General features: G+C 42.0%; 2 protein-coding genes across 4 annotated transcripts in view; one reads left to right on the plus strand and one right to left on the minus strand.

The window, feature by feature from the left end:
* The window catches only part of MLH1 (mutL homolog 1), a 48,676-nt gene extending 28,997 nt beyond the window's left edge, over positions 1-19,679 (plus strand). The window contains exons 14-20 of one of the 3 annotated variants that reach the window (XM_008589893.1): positions 3,448-3,556; positions 5,718-5,781; positions 10,516-10,680; positions 11,241-11,333; positions 11,610-11,723; positions 12,959-13,150; positions 19,488-19,679. In XM_008589893.1, coding sequence (XP_008588115.1) covers positions 3,448-3,556; positions 5,718-5,781; positions 10,516-10,680; positions 11,241-11,333; positions 11,610-11,723; positions 12,959-13,126 — 713 coding nt within the window. In that variant the 3' untranslated portion in view covers positions 13,127-13,150; positions 19,488-19,679. Of the gene's footprint in view, positions 1-3,447; positions 3,557-5,717; positions 5,782-10,515; positions 10,681-11,240; positions 11,334-11,552; positions 11,724-12,958; positions 13,270-19,487 lie in introns of those variants that run through there. The other 2 variants (XM_008589892.1, XM_008589894.1) reach the window with 2 other exon arrangements.
* Positions 15,444-23,916, minus strand: part of LRRFIP2 (leucine rich repeat (in FLII) interacting protein 2) — a gene marked incomplete at its 5' end in the record, with an annotated part of 49,668 nt that continues 41,195 nt past the window's right edge. Inside the window, 4 exons of the mRNA XM_008589895.1 lie at positions 15,444-15,741; positions 16,162-16,266; positions 17,371-17,450; positions 21,012-21,132. Of these exons, the coding sequence (XP_008588117.1) occupies positions 15,631-15,741; positions 16,162-16,266; positions 17,371-17,450; positions 21,012-21,132 (417 nt within the window). The remainder of the gene's footprint in view (positions 15,742-16,161; positions 16,267-17,370; positions 17,451-21,011; positions 21,133-23,916) is intronic.

The raw sequence follows: 23,916 nt of genomic DNA on the forward strand, positions 1-23,916 counted from the left end.
GCAGATGAATAAGCTATGAGCCCTCCCTTAAAAAAAAAAAAAAAAAACATTGGAAAAAGACAAAAACACGGAAAAAGACAAAAAAAAAAAAAAAAAAAAAAAGGCTTTGTGGGGATTTTTTTTTTTTTTTTCCTTTTTGTCTTTTTTCGTGACCGGCAACGGATCGCAACCCTCAGTGTCGCGCCCGTACCGGACCGGGACCGGCAATGGGATTGCAACCCTCGGTGTTGCACCCGCACCTCGCTCAGCCAGTGAGCAGCCAGTCTGTATGTGGGATCCGAACCCTTGGCGGGAGCGCCGCCGCACTCCCAAGCGGCGCACTGTAGCAGTGCGCCACCAGGCCGGCCCTTGTGGGGATTGTTTAGTGAACAACTGGGTGCAATGTTAGGTAGAACGGAAAAAATTCCGTAACAGAGATAGAAGACCACCAGTTCAGCAGGAACCCAGAGAGAGATCTCCTGAGGGGGCTGAGAGGGCACCTTGATTATCCAGGCAACAGCAAAGACACTGGCATACAGGGGCTGCTGGAAGGCATCCAGAGGGGTGTGGGTCTTCTGCCCTGCCTTTACTTTAGATTTGGCTTTACTGCTGCTTAACTTGCTGCTTTGCTTGCAGAAAAGCATGCTGAGACCCAAGGCCTCGGTTATGAACTCAAATGTGTGATTTGGCTTTGAAGGAAAGAAGGATTTTGTCCCATTTTGCTGTTCACAGAATGGCAAATTTCTACAGATGTGTAGCACTATGATGATATTTAGGGTAAGAATAAAATAGAGGTCCTTCAAGTCCTGGTAAGAGGTCATGGAGAGGTCCAAGAAACCTCCAAAGCCCAGAGAAGAAAAGCCCTGTGCTTGGTGAGCAGGCGCCACTGCCCTTCCCTGTCCTGCTGGTGGGGCTGCACTTCAGCAGCTGCAGGTACGTAGGAGCAGCCCATGGACATGCTGTGTGGGAAAATGTCTGACTTTTTTTGAGTGCATTACACTGCTCTCCCTTTTCTCCGGTGCCTCAAGATTATTTGATGTTCTCCAGCTTTTAAAATAATCATTTTTCCGCCTATGCAGAACATCCTGTAGAGACATTGAGTTTCCAGTGAGAATGGAGGGAACTCTTATTCTAAAAATGAAGAAAATAAGCCTCTTTTTATCAGGGTGGGGGCTGGGGAGAGTGTTACAGAACTTATGTAACAATATGAGAATTCACTTGTGGTGCCCAGGTTTTTAAAAAAAAAGTATAGTAAAAATTATGTACAGGTTCATTGCTGTGCCCAGACCCATGCCCTATTTTCGCCCGCCCCTCTTCTCTCTCACCTGCTTTTTGGTGATAGTGTTTTTACTTCTTTCATTAAAAATACACACACACACACACACACAGAGGCAAACATATACAGATATGTTGGTAAATACAAAATCATGTTTTTAAAATATGTGTACCATCTCCTGAAAAAAACAAATGGACACTTGTGAGAACACCCACCTACTTAAGAAATAGAACATTACTATCATCTCTGAAGCTGTCACATGCTTCTTTCCTTTCCCATCCCTTTGCCGTCTCCCTTAAAGGTACCTACTACCCTAAATTTAGTGATTATTATTTCCTACCATTTATTATAGTTTTACCATCTATATTTGTATTCCTAAAAAAAATTGTTTAGTTTTAGAAGCTTTGCATTTTATATAAAAGGAATTATACTGTATTTTTCTGTAATACATATGAGGATACTTCAAAAAGTTAATGGAAAGATTTGTATTATCTTATAATTCTCTTTTTCCATGAACTTTTAGAAGTACCCTCAGGGGCTGGCCCGGTGGCGCACTGGATAGTGCGCCGCTTGGGAAGCGTGGCGGCGCTCCCGCCCGAGGGTTCGGATCCCACATACAGACCGGTTCCCGCTCACTGGCTGAGCGAGGCACGGGAGCAACACCGAGGGTTGTACCATCTATATTTGTATTCCTAAAAAAAATTGTTTAGTTTTAGAAGCTTTGCATTTTATATAAAAGGAATTATACTGTATTTTTCTGTAATACATATGAGGATACTTCAAAAAGTTAATGGAAAGATTTGTATTATCTTATAATTCTCTTTTTCCATGAACTTTTAGAAGTACCCTCAGGGGCTGGCCCGGTGGCGCACTGGATAGTGCGCCGCTTGGGAAGCGTGGCGGCGCTCCCGCCCGAGGGTTCGGATCCCACATATAGACCGGTTCCCGCTCACTGGCTGAGCGAGGCGCAGGAGCAACACCGAGGGTTGCGATCCCGTTGCCGGTCCCCGGTCCGGTACGGGGGCAACACTGAGGGTTGCGATCCGTTGCCGGACATGGAAAAAGACAAAAAAAAAAAATAGAAGTACCCTCAGACACACGCACACACATACTATTTTCCTAAGATTCATCCATCTTGTTACATAAAACTCTGGTTTACTTTTTCTGTGTAATAGATTTGAATTCATGAATACACAGTTTATTCATTCTGTTGCAGGACATTTGGAGGACTCATATGGCCTTAGTCCCTGCCTCCTCACATCCTACCCCAATTCCCAGCCATGAGTTGATCAGTGGCTTGGGACACTGGTTGGGAAGCTCTACTCTAGGAGAGTTACTGCTGGGTCATAAAATGACAAATTGTTTTCCAGAGGGGTTGTATTTATTTATACTCTCACCAACAGTGAACAGATGTTGCATTTGTTCTTTCTCTCCAATATTTGATATTGTCAGACTTTTTCCCAGTTTTGTGATTGTGAAACAGTAGCTGATGGTTTTTATTTGCATTTCCTTGGTTATCAGTAAAGTTGAGTAAGTATATTTCCTCTTCTGTTAAGTGCCTATTCAAGTTTTTTGCCCATTTCTCTGTTGGACTTTTCATCTTTTCTAACTTATTTTAAGAGTTTTTTTCATATATTCTAGATAGTGATCACTTACATGAAAATATCTTCCTCCACATTAGGGCTCTTCTGGTAACCCTCAGCAAATGGGCTGCCCAATCTTGAACCTTCCAGCCACCAGAATCATAAGCCAAATAAACTTCTTCTCTTTATAAATTACCCAATCTCAGGTATTCAGTTCTAGCAACACAGAACAGAGTAAGGCAGGTCTCAGTTTCAGGTATTGGCAAGTGGTCTCTATTAGACTCCCCATTTCAAACCATTACTAGGCTTCTTTTTCCCACCTTCAGAGCCTGCGAAAACAAAAGTTTGATTCCTGGGGTTCCTCTAGTGTCTTCGGATGAAGGTGAGTTCATCCAAAGATTCATTGCTTCTCTGGGTTCTAGATTTTGATCCTTAGTATTCCTTAATCTCTTAAAAATTTCTTGTTGCATTTTAAGAGATTAATTTTCAGCAGGAGGCTTAGTTTGTTTGCTTGTTTGGCATCTCCAGTTTTGGTGCTTGGTTCTTTGAGCTGAGAAGAGGTATTGGTTGGATTTCATTACTTACTTACTTTTTGTTTTTGTTTTCCAGCTCTCAGGGAGATGCTGCATAACCACTCCTTTGTGGGCTGTGTGAATCCACAGTGGGCCTTGGCACAGCATCAGACCAAGTTATACCTTGTCAACACCACCAAACTTAGGTAAATCAGTGAGTGTGTGAAAAAAGCAGAATCACTAGAAGAATGGTCCAGGGAATATAGACACAGAAAGCTGGGGAGAGCAGCAGGAGGTAGTTGGAAAGGGCACAGGCTTTGGAGTCAGACAGATGTGGTTTTAAATCCAGGTTTGGCCATTTCCTATTGATATGACTGTGGACAGGTTACTTTCCTAAACTATGTGTCAAAGTTCTCATCTGTAAATTGGGATATTACTGCTTAATTTTCAGTATGTTTTTTGAGGATAAGAAATAACCTGAGAAGCCTGGTCCTTGGTAGGTGCTCAGTGCTCAATAAATGTTGGCTGTGAACCAGGTGTTGAGGGCCTAGTACTGTTAGAGAATTTTAGTATCTGCTGCGTGCAACAGGGTACTGTAGCAGATGCAAGGAAAGAAGACCTGATGCCTTCTTTCCCCCTAGCTTTGAGAATGTAGCAAAGGCTTATGTTAGCCACCAAATGAGCCAGTGGGTTAATCAGCACAGGAAAGGTGCTATTTGCCTAGTGCGTAGATGATGACATTTCTGTTGATTATTTCCAGGGACCCTAGTGGATGATTTCCTAGTGAGTCTACTACCTATGTTAAATATGTCCTCAAATAGGTAATACATATGGGAAGATGCTGCCACCTTGCATCTATCAGACATCACTTATCCACTGTGAGACTTTGCCTTTAAGCCCTGCGGTGGTTTCAGGGCGCTTCTTGGCCTTGTGACTGGGGCAGCCACTTTACATTGCTTGGACAAGCATATGAGATAAAAACCTATTTGCCATCCCTAACCTTGAAACTGCCCAAGTCCAGAAGCTTACCATTGGCGCACATTACCCCCTTGGATATTCAGAACTCATTCCTTCTAGGCTTGGAAACCCTTCTGGTACAGCTTCGTTCAAGTTCTGTTGTCTGCTTTGAGATTCCTTGGGCTTGTATAGTGAGCTGTCACTTATTAATTTGTTGGGAATTCTGCTACCCTTTCTTTTTCTTTTCCAACATGTCTAAGGGCATGACTTCTAAGCCTCCAAATCACAGTTGCATTCAGGTTCTTTCATCTCACAGATACAAATCCAAGCCAGTCCCAGAATTGTAGCTGTTAATACATGTGAATTGTTTCCCATTGAGAAAGTTAAAAAAAAACATAGGGAGGGAACCAGGTTCAGAGTCTGATATCTAGATCCAACTCCTTCCTTTGCCACTTTACTAACTGACATGGGACTAATCAGTGACTCACTGGGTGCCTCAGTTTCCCTACAATAATGCAGGCATTAACAGATGCTTTGTCTGCTTTGATAATGAAATGAAGTTTTTAAGCAAGACCTGTATGATTCTGTCTGTTATAAGAACTATAAAATACCATATAAATGAGGTATTTATTCCAATTTTGTGTTTTTATAAATAATATATTATATACTTGAAAGCTGCTTTTGGGTTGTTGCCAGCCAGCGCATCATCCTAAACCATATATCAATGTAGTATAGTTCTGCCATATGTCCACTTTTGATTATTGAGGAGGACTCCCTGGCCTACCTATACATTCCATATAATTTTTGGTGGTGAGTTGTAAAAAAGTGATTTATAGGATTCTTTATAAGTGGGGAAAAGGTAAGCAAACAAAAAAAAAAAAAAAAACCAGGAAAAAAGTGCACTGCAGTTCAGTTTGTCAAGAAGGAAGATATATAACGGATACAAGGTGGGAAATATAATGGAAAATAGCTAGCCAAAAAGCTGTGCACAGAAGCAGGTCCAGCCTCTGGTGGTGTGATATTATCACAAGCAAAGCAGAGGAGACAGAACTACACTCAGCTTAAAGCAGTGAAGAGAGACGTCCACTTCCGAGCTTCACTGACAAGGACCAAACTTACCCTCCTGGGTGGGAACAGAGCCTGGGTGATAGCAAGCCAGAATCAGTCTTAGTGCTTGAACCTGTCTGTGGAGGCCAACCAGAGAGGCTGGTTGGAGCAGACGTTAGGAATCCCAGCTCTTTGGAGGATTAAGAGATCTTGCTAGACTGTTAACCAGGATCCATAGCCAGGGAGAACCATCTCTTTGTCCCATACGTGTTTCAGGGGTTTCTCCTACCATGCTGTCCCTACTGCTTGGCTCTCAAGCATGGAGTCATCTTTTCCTTAAATTTACTTCATTTTTATTTTCAGTGAAGAGCTGTTCTACCAGATACTCATTTATGATTTTGCCAATTTTGGTGTTCTGAGGTTATCGGTAAGTTTATCTCCTTCTCACTCTGAAACTTCAACAACTGGTCGTTTCTGAAAATCATAGCTCTACACTAACATCTTATTTGCAGTATATCATATTTTTCTAAATATGCATAGGATAGTTTCTGTATTGCATGATTTACATATGGAGTATCTTTAATTGTAATAAGGTTTTGTACTTTTTAGCTGAATAGTCATTTGGTAGCCAACTTAAACTAAACTATTTATTATTATTAAAGTTAATATTTATCTTCTTAAGAAAACTTGGAAAGAGATAGAAATGGAAAGAGATAAAAATAGAAATAAACATTCTCTAAACCTGTGGTTCAAACACAACCCCTGACTATTTTAGTCCATTTCTTCCAAAACTTTTTCAATGCCTAATTTTTTTTTTTTTAATTTTTATTGACTCAAAATTGATTATACAAATTTTGGGGTTCAACATTGGGATATGTTGATCAAATCAATGTTACTAGCATATATATTTTTACAAATCATAATTATTCTTTATGCCCCTTCTCCAGTCTCACCCCATCCCCCTCTTCCTCCCCCTTCTAATTACCCTAGATTTCTTCTCTCCTTCTGAAAGAATAATGATTACTCTGTTGACTTGTTGCCTACATGATCTGTCCAATGCTGAGAGGTGTGATCAGGTCCCCCAATATTATCATAGAGCAAATGCTGCTTCTGTCACTCTGAAATGGGCTTTGTGGAAAGAGAGGTCCTCTTCTTTATCTCTGCTGGTGACTCTCCTTGTGTTAGTGCACTCCGTGCACTCCAGTGGCTGGCAGACCGTCTGTGTGGTGGTTATGACATCTGGCCACTTTCACAGCAGCCATGGTTATAGTGGTGGCCGTGGTGGGCCACCCACATGGAGGTAATGTTTTTGGCATGCTCCTTTGTGCTGGCAGTGTGCCTGGTTGTGGGGAGTGTCTGGTCCGCAGACCCATGCCTCGGGACCCCGGGCAGGCCATGAGGTGCTGGCGTTGTGTGCCTGGCTGTGGGAGGGGGATCCGGCCCTTAGCCCCATGCCTCGGGTTCCCGGGTGGGCCCTGAGGCACTGGCACAGTGTGCCTGGTTTGGGGAGGGGATTCCCGTCCCCAGCTCCATACCTTGGGTCACCAAGAGGGCCCCAAGGCACTGGTGCAGTGTGTCTGGTTGTGGGAGGGGGGTCCAGTCCCCTTCTCCATGACCTGGGTCCCTGGGCAGGCCCCAAGGCACTAGCACAGTGTGTCTAGTTGTGGGAGGGAGAGTCCAGTCCCTTTCTCTATGACTTGGGTCCCTGGGTGGACCCCGAGGCACTGGTGTGGTGTATTTGATTGTGGGAGGGGGGTCCGGTCCCTGGCTCCATGCCTCTGGTCCCTGGGCGGGCCCCGAGGCACTGGCTATGTGCCTGGTTGTGTGCACTGGCTATGTGCAGCTGGGGTTCTGGTCCCCAGCTGCATGTCCCAGATCCCCGGGAAGGCCCCAAGGCACTGGTGGTATGCCTGGATGTGGGAGTGGAGTATGGTCCTCAGCTCCAAGCCTCATTTACATGGGTAGACCCCGAGGTGCTAGTGGTGTGAGTGGTTGTGGGCAGCGGTCCTGTCCCTGGCTTCATGCCTCATGTTCCCTGACTGGCCCTAAGGGGCTGGTGGTGTGCCTGGGCCAGAACTAATTTTTTGTCCTTTGTTTACTTCTAAAACAGGAACTTCCTGTGGGAACCAGTACTTGAGCTGTATTGTTGAGCTAAATTCCTGCTTTGCTGCTGTTTCCCTAGGAAAGGCTTTTTCTGCAGCTCAGGGTTTGATGGTTGACCTTATAGGTACTTCTGGCTCTCCAGGGACTGGGTTCACCTGGGTTGTGTAGAAACTCTGATCTGGGCCGGAGTTTTTTCATCAAACTGTGCCCCATGCATTCCTGACCAGTCTCCTCTGAGTGGTCCTGTGTTGATTGGGGGGCGGATTAGCTGTCCTTGCTGTGTCCCAATGTTCTCCTGGCGGGCCCGTTTCCCCCATCACCCGTGTTCTAAACATTTCCCATGGAACAGGCCTTGAATGGCTCCCCTTCAGCTGTTCTGGCTCCTCGCTCATGTGTGGGTCCATGGGAACCCTATTAGTGGTCTTGCTGTCCTGGAGGCCACTGAGGCCCTCTTCTCCCCTGCTGCCTTCAAGTAACTCCATCGAAGGGCACAGCTGCAGCGTCTGCCGGCTCCTGCTCCATTCACTCAGCAGCTCGAGTCTTTTTTTTTTTTTTTTTTTTTTTTTTGTGACCGGTAAGCACCAGCCATCCCTATATACGATCCGAACCCGCGGCGGGAGCGCCACTGTGCTTCCAGCGCTGCACTCTCCTGAGTGAGCCACGGGATCGGCCCTAGCAGCTCGAGTCTTAAAGCAGCTGTGGCTCGGAGTAGTTTTTTCTTTCTCTCATTGTGGTTTCTCCTGCCTTCATGAACTCCATAGGTCTCTCCTCCTCTTCCCCTGAGCTCCAGCGGCCTCTCCTTGGCCGATGTTACATTTTTATAGTTGTAAATTGGTTGTTTTATGGGAGAGAGTGACGCTGTGGGCCGTCTATTCTGCCATCTTAACTGGAACCCTTCAATGCCTAATTTTAATTTACAGTTAAAATCATACCACCTATATGGTTTCATATCTTCTTTTTCCATTTGACATACCTACAAAAAAACCTGGGATTTTGATTTTGTGTTGAATCTATGGATCACTTTTGAGAGAAAATCTTTTGTTAGATTTATCCCTTAATATTCACTTTTTTTGATGTTGTTATAAATGGCATTTTTTTTTAAATTTCAGTTTCTGATTATTTTTTACCTAGTATATGAGGAGTCTTCAAAAAGTTCATGAAAAGATTTGTATGATCTTTTAACTCTTTTTCCACAGATTTTTTGAAGAACCTTCATATAGAAATACATGATTTTTGTACATTGATATTGTATCTTACAACCTTGCTAAACTCATTTATTCTTCCTGTTCGGATGCCTTTTATTTCTTTCTCTTGACTGATTGCACTGGCTAGAACTTCTAGTACAATGATGAATAGAAATAGTAAGAATGAGGCTGGCCCGTGGCTCACTCGGTAGAGTGCGGTGCTGATAACACCAAGGCCACGGGTTCAGACCCTATATAGGGATGGCCGGTTTGCTCACTGGCTGAGCGTGGTGTTGAGAAATAGTAAGAATGGAAATCCTCTTGTTCCTGTTCTTAAAGGGAAAGTACTCAGTCTTTCACCGTTAAGTATGCTGTTAGCCATAGGGAGGATTTTTGGAGATGCCCTTATGAGAATGAGGAAGTTCCCTCCTATTCCTTGTTTGTGTACAGTTTTTATTCAGGAATGGATGTTGAATGCTTTCAAATGCTTTTTCTTTATATATTGAGATAATCATATGGTTTTCCTTTTTTAGTTTCTTAATACAGTGATTTAAGTTGATTTTCATATGTTCATTCCTGGGATGAATCCTGCTTTGTCATGATGTACTGTCCTTTTTATATATTATCAGATTTGATTTGCTAAAATTTTTACAATGTTTGCAGCTATGTTCATGAATTTACTAGTTTGTAGTCTTCTTGTATTTGTGTGGTTCTGATATCAGAGTAATGCTGGCCTTGTAGAATGGGTGAGTATCCTCTTCCTTTTCCATTTTCTGAAAGAGTTTGTGTTGAATTTTTGTTACTTATTCCTTAATGTTCGGTAGAATTTACTAGTGAAACCATCAGGGCCTGGAGAGTTTTTTTATGGGAAGGTTTTAACTACAATTTAAACTTCTCTGATACACGGAGATACTTCAAAAAGGTCATGGAAAGATTTGTATTATCTTTTAATTCTAATTTTTCCATGACCTTTTTGAAGTAGCCTCAGAGAACTATTCAGGTTATTTTTTCTTGGATGAGCTTTGGTATTTTGTATCTTTCAAGAAATTTGGCCATCTTATCTAAGTTTTCAAATTTATTGGCATAAAGCTTTTTAAAAATTCTTATCCTTTTGGTACCTACAGATCTGTGATGTAACCTCTTTCGTTCCTAATATTGGTAATGTAAGTCGTCTCTTTTTAGTGTGATTAGTCTAGCTAGAAGCTTATCAATTTTATTGGTCTTCTCAAAGAACTGACTTTTGGTTTCATAGATTTTTCTTTTGTTTTTATGTTTTCTATTTCATTGATATCTACTCTGATCTTTATTATTTCTTTTCTTGTACCTATTGTGGTTTAATTTGCCTTCTGATTCACATTTCTTAAGGAGGAAACTGAGGTCACTGATTTTGAGTCCTTTCTTCTTTTCTAATATGGTGTGAAGTGCTACAGATTTCCCCTATTACTGCTTTTGTAGCTTCCCACAAATTTTGTTTCCATTCAGTTTAAAACACTTTCTAATTTCTCTTTTGATTTCTTCTTTGACCCACAGGTTATTTAGAATTGTGTTTAGTTTCAAAGAACATACTTGAATCTTTTATACTTGAGACTTGTTTTATGACCCAAAAGATGGTCCATGTTGGTAAATATCCCATGTGTACTAAGAATGTACTCTGATCTTGTTGAGTAGAATGTCCTATAAATTCAAGTACATTGTTGTCAATTGTTCTGGCATTTTCTTTGGGGAAAACAGGTAATTTAATTAACATTTGTGGTTTCTCACTTGCTATTCTGATAATGGTTTTGTGGCTATTTTGGTAGAAGTTTTGTGTGAATTCAGGCTTCATTTGGATGCCCTGTTAACACTTGCTCCTTAATGCTCTTGCTCCTTCCTAGGAGCCAGCACCTCTCTTCGACCTTGCCATGCTTGCCTTAGATAGTCCCGAGAGCGGCTGGACAGAGGAAGATGGTCCCAAAGAAGGACTTGCTGAATACATTGTTGAATTTCTGAAGAAGAAGGCTGAAATGCTTGCTGACTATTTCTCTTTGGAAATTGATGAGGTGTGACAGCCATTCTTATACCTGTTATATTCTTCAGATAAGAATTAAGCTCCAAGATTAAAACCAGAAGGGTGGCCCTCCTCAGAAGCAGCATGTAACGTATGTGATACGCTCTCCACTCCCCGTTTGCGTTTCTAGGTTACGCAATTGTACCGTCATCCATTCATGCCCACTCCTGTTCCCAAGGTGACGGACGCAGACATGAGGGAGAGCTGAATCCCACGGTCCCTGCAGGCCTTAGTAACTGAGATCATGCCACTTGCTCCCCTCTTCCTTCTTTTTGCCCCTTGACCTCTGGGGCTTTCCGTCTTCATGTATTCTTTGTTTGGTGAGCAGATCCAAAGAAAAGGTTGTTCTGCTGTGTATCAGGATGAAAACCCTCTTCTTAAGTGCTTAACTTATCTGCCCCCAGTGCCCTGCCCAGTCAAATACCTGATCCCCCAGAGTGGCAGGTAATGAGGAAAAGGCCTGGGGAAGCACTGGAGAAACGGAATTTATTTACATTAAAGTGTAACAACATTATTTCTTGTCCCCTGTCCTGGCCATTTTTCTACAAGCAGAAAGGGAACCTGATTGGATTACCCCTTCTAATTGACAACTATGTGCCCCCTTTGGAGGGACTGCCTATCTTCATTCTTCGACTAGCCACAGAGGTAAGTGGTCAGCAAATACTAAGCATGCGGGTATGTGCGCATGTGTGCTGGAGGGAGAGGGCACGTGACCTACCTTCATTTGGAATGATAAAGATAGCAAGGTTAGAACAACCAAAGTTCCCTCATCCCCCCAGTATAGAGCCGTCCAGTTTACAGCTTTAATGCTTAAAAAGTCATGTTTAGTTCTTTAGCTTTAAATACTCTATGATCTTCATTTAGAAATGAAAATGCGTTTAAAGCTTTACCTATCTTGAGGTATTGAATTCTTTGGACCAGGTGAATTGGGATGAAGAAAAGGAATGTTTTGAAAGCCTCAGTAAAGAATGTGCTATGTTTTACTCCGTCCGGAAGCAGTACATATCTGAGGAGTCCACCCTCTCAAGCCAGCAGGTACTATGGTGGTATACATTGGCACCTCAGGACTGGGACAGGCCCTCATACAATCTTAGGAGATGAAATTTGCCCATCTCTAAAAATCCTGGGTTTTCACTGTATATAACAAGGTTCATATACAACGGTCAGCTTTTTTTATGGGTTTTCTTTCTTTCTGCTGGTCTAGAATATACCTCCAGCAAGAGCTCAGAAACTGTCAAATGTAAAAACACAAGCCATTACAGTGAGAAATGGGAGGCTGAGTTAGATTGTCCAAGGCTGCTGGCTCCATATCTCCTACTGTTAGCCCTTAAGTGTTTAGCCAAAGTCTTCAGATTCCGGGTCATTCTCCCCCGTCTCTCTCAGCTTTTGCCTTACTTGACATCTGACCACTGCCTTGCCAGGAAAACAAGGCTGTATAACTCCTCCTGTAAGTCAACTTGACAGAAAAAAGGCCTGGGTTCCTAATGTTTCATTGTCACTTTTTCCAGTCAGGTGACAAGGGGGGAGAGGGGGTTGAAACAGTATAAGAATCAAAGGGTAGCCACTTAAATGCGTAACCCCCTCAGTGATTGCTTACAGCCTCTGAGGTGAAGTGGTGTGCTCCCGTTTCACAGATGAGGAAGGTGGAGGACAGCTGCTGCTCAGGGCTTCCCAGAGTGTGGAGGTGGTAGAGCAGAGATTTGGTCCTAGGTCTTGCTGGCCAAAGCCCCTAGGGAACTTCTCACTCCAGTGGATATCTCATTTGATTTAAAAAATTTACCTCAAGGAAAGGAAGGACAGATGAGAACATTTTCTTGTATATATGAGACAGTTAAAGCTTAGAAGTAGGAGAATAATGAGACAAAGTAATCACTTCTATTTTCATTTCTTACCTATGGAGCTTTGTGGAAAACAGGGCTACTTTAAGACCCCCAAATTTAGTGGTGAGTTGCATACTTCCTACTCTTGTCAGCCCAGCGTCAGTCAGGATGAGACATTATGTTAGATCCTGCTACAATAAACGTATTCTTCCTGAATGGAAATGAAGCTTCCCTGGAAGACAGTGGCTTCTTCTTTCCCCCTTAAAAACCTCATGTCATGCGTTCTGGCCTGTGGGATCCCTAAGAGGCTGCCCTACAGAAACTGCTTCACAAGAATTAGATAATACAGACCATTACAAGCCACCAAGACTTTCTAAGCCCATCAGCCAGGAAGCCAGTATACACTGCAGTGCAAACAAGGAGGCTTATGACATCTAACATGTTTTCCAGAGTGAGGTGCCTGGCTCCACTTCAAACTCCTGGAAGTGGACTGTGGAACACATTGTCTATAAAGCCTTCCGCTCACACCTTCTGCCTCCTAAACGTTTCACAGAAGATGGAAATATCCTGCAACTTGCTAACCTGCCCGATCTATACAAGGTCTTTGAGAGGTGTTAAATATGGTCATTTATGGATTCTGAGGTGTGTTGGTCTTTGTATCCTGATGTTGTTGGTAGGACTTAAGACTCCCATTTGCCTTCTGACTAGAAGCACTCCTTCATGCTTGGTGGATTGGCTATAAATAGTCGGATGTGTTCTGATGTGATTTCTTATTTAATTTCGTTATACCTGAAAGCTGTTGTAGATCGATTTTCATGTATTATATACCTGGTTGTGCTGAAGAATCCCAAAAGAAATTTGAAAGCCTGGGGATCTGGTAAGGTGGTGTATAAGCACCATTGAGAATTCTAAAAAGGCATGTATTGAAACAGCACACTGTACCCACAAATATGCACAAGTAATTGTTAAAATTTTTTAAAAATTCTAAAAAAGCCTAGATCATGCTCTGATTTGATTCTTTCTGTATTCTGGTACATTTCTAATATCTGGTGATATATGTCAATTCAGATGCCTCTTAAAAGAGGTCCTGAATATATAAAGGGGCTCCGATGACACTGACTATGGAGAAAGTTTGAACTGCTAATCTATTAGTGTCTTCAGTAACCAAAGCTAATTAATTCGTTAAGGAAAAAACTTGAGGGAAGAAAAAAGTCCTTATCCAGTCTATAACTAGTAAGTAGGAGTTTTTAAATTAGCCCACTTGTTAACAGCTGTGAATATTATCAGCTTAAGATAAAGACATTTCTAGGCATTCTTGTTTGAAGGATATAAAAATACAAACTTAAACTGTAAGTGCCAAAATAAACTACCTTATTATTAGCCTGCATTAATAGAAATTGAGCATTCAGCATAGAGAGAAAGAATGCCTATGGTTTTAAGGTAAAATCCAGATTACCAGATTCAATGAAGAACGTTCAGAGGGGAAGAACAATACTCAATATCTTATCTTAAAGAAATGGAGCCACTTCATTTGGAAAAGACTGGGACCACAGAATGGAAGAGACATTTTTGTTGTACAACAAAGCGGGCAAGGTCAGTTTCCAACAGAACTGAGGTTCCATGAGCCCAGGAGGGCACAGGCCGAATGACCTTGAGTGGAGAGGAAGAAGGGTTTCCTAGGCCTCAAGATCTGGACCACACACTGTGTTTGGTTCCAGCTGGGGAATTCTAGGATAAATCTCCATTTCAGAACACCCTCTCGCCCACTCCCAATCACACAATGATTGTTACTATTAGAAAGAAAATCTATAGAAAGTCATCTGAATTCAGGAGATTGGTTTCCATATTTTACACTTACTCTAAACAAGGGAACAATTATGAGATATTTTATTCACTTTTGAGTTAACTTTATTATCTAGTTTCCAGTTTAGTTTTATTATGTGATATGACTTGATTGATTAGATTTTCCCTAATATATTTTCTGTGTAAACACTTTGAAGATACAGTAGTATCATTTCTATAAAACCACCTTGGTTCTGAGAGCAAAAGAGAATCACAAATTCTGTAAAGTGACTGTACTCAATGATTTTAAAAAAAAAACAACCTCGAACTGCATACCTTTAAACATGAAACTAAAGTTCTTAATAGAAAAAGGCCTGTAATCCAGGTTATTTTTCCTTGAGAAGGAGAGAAAAAAAGAGGGGTGAGATAGATAGGAGGGACATGGTTGCCATGATTTGTTTTAAAAGCTCATGTAGCAAAATGAACATGTCAGTAGCCAATTGTGGTTGGCAAAAGGGTGTGTTTAATAGGATCTGCAGGCAGATTCCCCACCTGCCTGCCCTGCCCCGCCACCCCCTCCCCTTTGGGCTTGTCTGAGGTTTCATTCCACAAATAAGCAGCAGATGAAATACTTTACAAGGTACAGCACAGCTGATAGTGGGGAATAAGGACCCTAAGTATCAGGCCTTGCACTTCCCCTGCCCCGTGCAATAATGCAAGTCTTATATACAATCCCTGTATCTTTTTCTAACATTTTCTTATATAAATTTAAATATTTTACAAAAAAAGGCTTTTTCCTCCAAACATAAATCTGAGTGAAACATAAACTCCTTACCTGTGAACTTGTTTCTGCACTAAAATATAAATGCTATCTGATATTAAGGGTAAATGTCTTTTGACCACTGGAGATCACGGAAGTCTGAATTGCACCATGAAGAAGGCACTTGTGTTTTCTGAGGTCTCCAGCAAGTATCTCAGTGAGCACGCACAGAATCGCCGTCCTCCAGAACCTGTGCCAAGGCCACTGAGTGCCCAGTCACTGAGGCAGCTGGGGGGAAATGCTGAGTAAACATGATTCTAGAATTATGGAAATAAAAAACAAAAACAGCAGGGACCAGTTCTTAGTCTAGAATCAAACTACAAACAAAATCCAAAGTGTTCAATCATGAAGATTCAAAATTGCTTCATTCTTTCATAAATTATAAAATACAAAGGTAGCTGTTTTAATGACAAAACTCAAACAGTACTGAAAGGTGTTTGTGTCAACGGACAAAAAGGGGTTTGTGTCAGTCACTCGGGCAGGGCCCCACAGAGCAGTACCCGGGTGGAAGGGTGGCCTCCTACTGCTGGGCCAGAAGTGCTGTCCTATTGGCCTTCATCTTCTCCAGCCTCTTGGCCAGGTGGCTGTTGGTCATCTCCATCTCCTCAATCTTGTCCAGTGCTGTGCGTAACTGGAGACAGGAAGAGCACAGTCACTTCACATGGTCAGAAACAAAACCCAGTGCTATTTTCTTTACAACCTTCTGGGAAATGGAAGCACTGCTAATTGTGATGGCCTTGCACGGGATCCCTATGGTCTACTTTTTTATTTGTTTATATCACAGAAAGGATATAGAGAAGTTGGAGAAAAAGACCTGATGTGAAACAAAAGGAAAAACTATCTTCTTGCTTATTGCCTAAATCACCAAGACATAAAAGTAAATGGCAGTTACTGTGCTAGTCAAAAACCAACCCAAATGACTAAATGACTCCACTGCTGTTACCGTAAGATTTGAGCCAGTATTAAATTTCTTACGTAGCAAAGAACTCATTTCCAAAAGATTTTTTCTTTTTAAGAATGTCTTCTCCAAGAAGCATATTAAAATAAATACCTCTCGTTGTAGCTTCCTCTTTTCTGCTTTCAGTTCATCTTCTACTTTCTCAGCATTCTCGGCAGCAGTTTTATATCTCAGCACCTGTCCCTCAAGCCGGCTAATCTATAAATATGAGAACACAGGACTATCATATCCAGCACTAGAAGCCACCACTTTTTGGTAGCCACGATGGAAATACATTGTCATTACAAATTCCAAGTAATCTAACACTAACAAGTCCCCTTAGGGTGAGTCATAGGACCTCTAAGAACTGCTATTTATAAATCAAGAAGTGTTCCCAGAGAGGATTACAGCTGTAGAGTCATAGGGCCAATTTCCCATGTTAAGTTTTATGATTGACCATACTGTTAAAGTGCCAAAGTAACATCATTGGAGACCCACTGAATGGAAAACTTTTTAGACTTTTTGCCACGTACACTAAGGGATTTTGTTGTAAACTCCGATCTTGAGTTCTCTTGAAATACCTACAAAAAACAATTATACCTACAGTTTCCTATAATTTTAGAGAAAACAGAAGGCTGTTGCTAGGTGCTCTCTGCTGGCTTTTCTATTTTAATATAGAGCTTTTATAGAGATCCAACTACAAAGGCAGCCCACAGAAACCCAGGCACTCATGGGGTTAGCCACTTAGATGTAGGAAGCACATGTGTTTTAAAGGAAATTTAAATCACGTGGTATCATACAGAAGTAGTACTTACAGGGCCGGCCCGGTGGCGCACTGGATAAGTGCGCCGCTTGGGAAGTGCGGCGGCGCTCCCGCCCGAGGGTTCGGATCCCACATACAGACCGGTTCCCGCTCACTGGCTGAGCGAGGCACGGGGGCAACACCAAGGGTTGCAATCCCGTTGCCGGTCCCCGGTCCGGTACGGGGGCAACACTGAGGGTTGCGATCCGTTGCCAGACACGGAAAAAGACAAAAGACAAAAAAAAAAAAAAAGAAGTAGTACTTACAGGGCCGGCCCGGTGGCGCACTGGATAAGTGCGCCGCTTGGGAAGTGCGGCGGCGCTCCCGCCCGAGGGTTCGGATCCCACATACAGACCGGTTCCCGCTCACTGGCTGAGCGAGGCACGGGGGCAACACCAAGGGTTGCAATCCCGTTGCCGGTCCCCGGTCCGGTACGGGGGCAACACTGAGGGTTGCGATCCGTTGCCAGACACGGAAAAAGACAAAAAACAAAAAAAAAAAAAAAAAGAAGTAGTACTTACACTTTGCTCCAAGGTGGTTATATCCTGTTCTGCTTTTGAAAGCTTAAATTTGTATTCACTAATTTGTCTGTTGGCATCTCCTAGAACAAAATAATAGTGAGTTATCTTCATCTCTCAAAGATGAAGGTGTGAACGATCAGGCAGTAAGCTCTCTGCAGCAGAGAGAACTGTGCAGTCTAAGACTACAAAACACAAATGCACACACAGCAACCATGGTATCTCCAGCAGCCCAGGTTCTGGACTATAATATATACTACAAGAAACTCTAGCACTTATGTTGCAACAGTATCCCTTGGATCAAAAGTTAGAAGAAAATTCATTTTTTCACCCCATGATGTATGTGAGCAGAGCTTTGAGAAAGGAGCCCTGCCAACCTTATCTGCAGCCTTGTGGCCCATGGAGCCTCCAATGCCTATGGGACTGGGCCCTCTGGTTTCCTGACCCCAGCCCTGTACCTTCCCCTCCCAGGTTTGCTTCTCTCCTACATCTCGAGTGCACTTTCACCCCACCCCTCATTTCAGTCTTAACCAACCTTTGACTCCATGCTCAGTTTTCACCTCCTCCGTGACTCTTAGTAACTGTAAGTTCTCCTTCCCTTGTTGCATTTTCTTTGCATTCTTTATGACACGATTTTTAAATATTATTGAATGTGTATGTAAGGAGAACGGCTCTGTCTTAGCTCTCTTAAATCTCTCTCTGACCTAGCCAAGTGCTTCACACATAGTGTGTGCTTTAAAAATATTTGCTGAAATAAAAGCTTTTCAATAACATGTTGTGATCATGTATTATAGGTAGAGCTCTAAATCATTAAAAGTACACCTAAGAAGTAAATTGCTTAAAATGAGAAGTTTAGAAATAATGGGGGAGATAAAAAAAAATCCCTCTAGGAACCCGAATTCAACAAAAAAATCACTCTGTAATGATTATAGAATCATAAGGCTTGCAGCAGATAAACCAAATCTAACCTACCAAAGGAAATATTCAAATTACCTAACTTAAGAACTTTTCTACATTTCCACATGACCAAGGTTACAACCACCAATATAATCTTCAGTGCAAGAGATTTTTCTAATTGGACAGTTATTGCCACCTTAAAAGCAAAGAGGATATAAACCCATCTCCCCAAAAACCACATCTGATAATAAAGAGAAACAATCCTATTCCTGAGCTCTAAAACAGAAGCTTCAGGGTCTTATTTTTAATTGTTATCCCCAGTAATCTCTTGATTACCAAAATGTGCTGCTTCCTTCTCACTCTCCAAACCACTCATTCCTTAATGTCTTCAAAAGTGTAAGTCTCTTGCCTCAGTCATTTCATGATCATTTTGAAATCCCATTCCAAACACTGTGTAACAGCCAAGGTGGCGTGGTCCATGCCATGGCAGGGTCCTAAAGGAGTCAGCTTGGGCTGCCCTCTCCGAGCTGGCAGGGCCGCTGGAGGGAGAGCTGCTGGCAAGGCCACAGCTACGAGCACTTGCTGCAACCAGAAGGGCTACCTGCCTTGGCTTTGTGGCTTTTGCCTTCTCTTTCAATATTTTCGTTAGCGTGGCAGTTCTCTAAATTCCTAAAAGATTATAAAAATACCACAAATAATTATGCAGTCATTGAACTAAACATTCCCACAGAAGGATCCGAGTAAATTGGACAATTTAAAATTATCCCCTTGTGATAAATTGACCACACCAACATATGTTCCAAAAGCACCACTCATGACTAAATTTGAGCTGCAGCCTAATGTGAGTTGGCAAACATCATTTACTGGAGGTTATATTAATGGCAAGAGAATGTTTGGCACTAATGAGAAATTATATGATTGGGACAAATTAAGTATATGGGAACAAAACTGTAGAACCCCCTTTACTTGGTGGTATCCAGTTTTAAATAAATCATTAAGAATCAAGTGTTGCGATAAAAATATATGCTGTAAAATTATTAAACCTGCAAAATTAGATCTTAGAAAAATAAGAGAGTATAATTGGTTTTGTGAAGGATGGTGCTGTGTACAAGGACACTTTAACATTTAGATCAAGATTACAGGGCCACAGCAAATGCATAACCTTAAAATGTGCATGATAATGCTGCTCAAATATCCGCTGTTCTTTTTACATTTGGTAACAGGGTGGATCTTAATCACAGTTTGCTACAGAGAAAGGTCACAAGATAACTTTAAGACAATAAAGGGATGGTTTGAATCTGATAAACCTGATTCCGGGAAATAGAAGCACGAGTTGATCACATAAGACGTGCTGACCTCTAAAAAAGTTTCCTCCCTGCTTTTTTGGACTATTGATTTAAGCTTGCTGATACAATAAAAATAGTACCCCAAAACCCCCCTACAGAGAAAAATCTAAATAAAAGGCATTGTCTCATGCTCTACTGTGCTCCAGCTGCAACATGCTGACAGCTGGCAGAGAGAGAACATGCATATTGATGCACTGAGGTCTCTGTCTGTGTTTGTTATTTTCACCGACCCTCCCTCTCCCTTTTCAGGTACCCACAACTTGACTGGAGCTGGTCTCCAGCACCAAGGCACTGTCTAGGACCAAGAGTTGCCCAGGCTCCTCTCCTGGCCTTCTGGTCCAGGAGAACAACTGGCTGTTTTTCTTTACCAGGCCCAGCCTTCTCACAATCCTGCTTGCAAACTTTCTTCTACACCTCCACCCTGGGTACTTTACCCTACCTTCTGCAAATAGCAACTCTACAACACCTACCTGCTCTAGGAAGCATTCACAGATAAATGCCAGCCCAGCCCCCCTCAATATGACTCCTTTTGAATTTGCTACTTTTGGCCAATCTCTCAAATTTATCCTCTGCCCTCTCTCTAAGACGGTTGACAGCCATTTTACTGGTTCAGGCTCACCATCATAGCTTCCTAACTAGTCAGCCTCCCTCTTGTCATGTCCCTGTCTTCATCTACCCTCCATACCAAAATAACATTCCAGAACAAAATACTCACCAGGAAACATCAGAAGGGTCCTAATTGATATCCAACAGAGGAAGTAATACTAACCTCAAAAATTAGTATTAACAAGCCTTAATCCAAGAAGTCTTTTCTATTCAGCCTAACTCAGAATATTTAGATGAAAAGGCCATGGGATAACCAAAATTTTAAAATCAGTTACCAGAAAAGTCACTATTCAAATTGGAAAAATAAGTTTCCCCATCTGTGAATCATCAGTAAAAAAGGCTAACTATACAAATTGCTGCTAAAATCTTCCTACTACGGGAGTTGGTATGAATACAGTAGCTATTTAAAACTAATACGGGGTCAAAAGTAGAAAGGGAGAAAAACTAAAATAATTTGGGTAAACTGAATAGACTAGATTTTACTTTGTAGGCTTGTTTTAAAGTCCATCTAATAGAGATCAATTGGGGTTAATAAGAATACTTCTAGGAAAATTCTGAAACTACTCAATATTAGTGTGAGTTACTTCCAAACACATTCCTCCAATTATCCAAAATAAATTCCACAGGAAAAAAATGCAATACGGAAAGGTGCTGCATGGGAGCTTAAAGATGACACGTGAATGTGGGAAAGGACAGTGTCAGGTAGTTAAGACTCCAGCAGCCTGCTCACACTCCCACTCCTGGGAAACGGCCTGTATAAAATCAACCAGGACTGGCCTGTCCCCTAGTACCTACTCTGCATTTCAATGAACTGCAAGTCTGAGCCGTTCTGTAGTCCCATCAGGTCACCCGCTGTGCCATCATTCCTGGAGCACTTCTGCCGTTCTTCCTCTAACTGCAGCTTCAGTTTTCTAATCTAAAGCAGAAATAAAGATTCATCAGCAAGATCCAGTCTCTCAAATGAAGCAGAGGCTTGGACCAATGGCCACATCCTAGAATAAGGCAGATAGATCCTCACTGTATTGGTCACATAAATCATTCATTCATTCAGGAACTATTTTCTTGAGTGCCTACTATAAGACACACAGTGTTCTAGGTGCTAGAGATAAGTTATCTGCAACAAGCCCCAGGACCAGGTCTCTCCCAATAAAAATAGCCAGGTTTTAACTATTTGTGTGTGTTTATGCAACAGTACACTTTTTTGTTTTATTAAAAGTGGAAAATTCCATGAGCAGTTAGTTTTGTTTAGTTTCAGAGAGAGGTTTTAAACATTCTTATTTAGAAAACTTTCTGTACACACACACACAAAAAAACTAGAAATATACAGGTGGTTTCCCCAACTGTCCTCAACTCCTTCAATAGGGGTCAAGGAGAAGCCTTAGCACTAAGTCTAAGTTTGCCACTCCTTCAATAAGGAAAGGGTGAGCTCTGCACAAGGACTAAATCCACGCTTCCCAGGCACCTTTGCTCTTTTGACACACACAGGGCCACCAGCACTATCTGCCTTGAGGGAACCAGGTCTAATATCCCCATCATTCCTATGTATATCTATCTGGAAAAGAATCATCCTTTCTCTCCTGCACTCTTCCCCACAAGGCTCTGTACAACCACTAACCTTCATCTCCTAACTTTCCCAACACCTGAAACTCTTCCACTGTACCCTCTGGAATAATCAGTCCATCACTGGCAAAACCCCCTCCATCCTTAATCTCTTCTCTGAAGATTTCCTTTACCTTAGTCTGTAATAGAAACTTGCTCTCCCCGGGCCGGCCCGTGGCTCACTCGGGAGAGTGCGGTGCTGATAACACCAAGGCCACGGGTTCGGATCCCATATAGGGATGGCCGGTTGGCTCACTGGCTGAGCGTGGTGCTGACAACACCAAGTCAAGGGTTAAGATCCCCTTACCGGTCATCTTTTTTTAAAAAAAAAAAAAAAGAAAGAAACTTGCTCTCCCCTAAGAATCCAGGCTCTTCTGCAGCCCTCTGAACCACTAGCTGTTTTGTCCTTCCACAGCCTCCTACCACTGAGCTTGAAGATGGAATAGGTGTCCTCTTGCTTTCCTTATTGTTGCCTAACAGTTCTCCCTCCATACTCCCTACAAGCTGGTTCTTAATCTCACTTCTTCAAATTATATAGTCAGTCCTCCATATCTACAGGTTCCACATCTGCAACCACGGTTATTGAAAATATTTAGGGGAAAAAAATGATGGTTGCACCTGTATTGAATATGTAAAGACTTTTCTTCTTGTCATTATTCCCTAAACAGTATAGTATAACAACTATTTACACAGCATTTACATTGTGTTAGGTATTATAAGCAATCTAGAGATGATTTAAAGTATATGGGAAGATGTGCATAGGTTATATGCAAATACTACACCATTTTATATCAGGGACTTGAACATCCATGGATTTTGGTATCCATGGTGGGTCCTGGAACCAATGCCCTGTGGATACCAAGGGACAACTGTATTGCTTACCTGTCGTTACTGTGATCAATCCACTCCTCCTTCACCATTTTAGCTCCTGACTCGCACTCCCTCAAGACTATTCCTGTCTTGATTTTTGACAAATTCAAAATACATCTAAATAGAGGATCTGTCCTATAACTGATCTCTCAGTTTCTAGAACACCTCTCCTCCAAGAATCTTGCCATCTGTCCCTTCTTGCCCTCAGCCACTCACTCCCACAGCCATACACTAAACGCATCATTAGATAATTGCAATCCCTATACAGTTTAGCTCCATGTATCCTCTCTCTAACCATGATTCCTGAACTTCCCAGCTCATTCCCTCTCTAGACCCCAACTCCCACAATCCTTCAACTCCACTGGTACCTCCAACCCATTGATTCCATCTTTCCGCTGTGCCTTGATGTCTTCCTGGATGTCCTCTTAACCCTCTTTATCCATATTAAGTTCTAGGTCCATCATTATCATCACTCTCTTACACATTCCCTCACCTCCTCTTGCCCCCTTATACTCACCTGGTAAAATCTATCTACCCACTCTATACCCACACCCATGCAGCTGAATGTTGCTTGAAAAATACATATTATAAACACATTCATACAAACCTTCTAACATACAATATAATTTACTTATTAATAATGTTTATTGCTTATTGTCTGATCTCCTCTCACTAAAATGTAAGGTCCACTGGGGCAGGGATTTTTCTTTTTATAAACTGATTTAATCACTGAAATATCCCAGATTCCTAGAATAGTGGCTGTTAAATAGTGGAATCTAACTCAACACTTGGTGAATACTGAATAGGAATTCCAGAATGAGATAACACAGAATACAGGAAGGCAGAAAATCTATAACAAAATCATTCATGAACTTTTCCCAGAACTAAAATACAGAAGTTCCTAGAATTGACAGGATCCCAGTACCATGCATGAAAATTTCAAACCACATCACCATGAAACTTAAGAACACTAGGAAGAAAGCAGATACAAACTTCCAGAAAGAGGGAGAAATAGGTCAAATACAAAAGATCAGAAACCAAAATGTCATAGAAATTCACAATAGCCATACTGGAAGCCAGAGGACACTGAAGAAACGTTTTTTTTAGAAAATCTGAAAGAATGGGCCGGCCCGGTGGCACACTGGAGAGTGCGCCGCTTGGGAGCGCAGCGGCGCTCCCGCCGAGGGTTCGGATCCCATGTGGAGACTGGTTCCCGCTCACTGGCTGAGCG

This window comes from Galeopterus variegatus, unplaced genomic scaffold (assembly GCF_000696425.1).
Source record: "Galeopterus variegatus unplaced genomic scaffold, G_variegatus-3.0.2 Scaffold5732, whole genome shotgun sequence".
NCBI classification, from domain to species: Eukaryota; Metazoa; Chordata; class Mammalia; order Dermoptera; family Cynocephalidae; genus Galeopterus; species Galeopterus variegatus.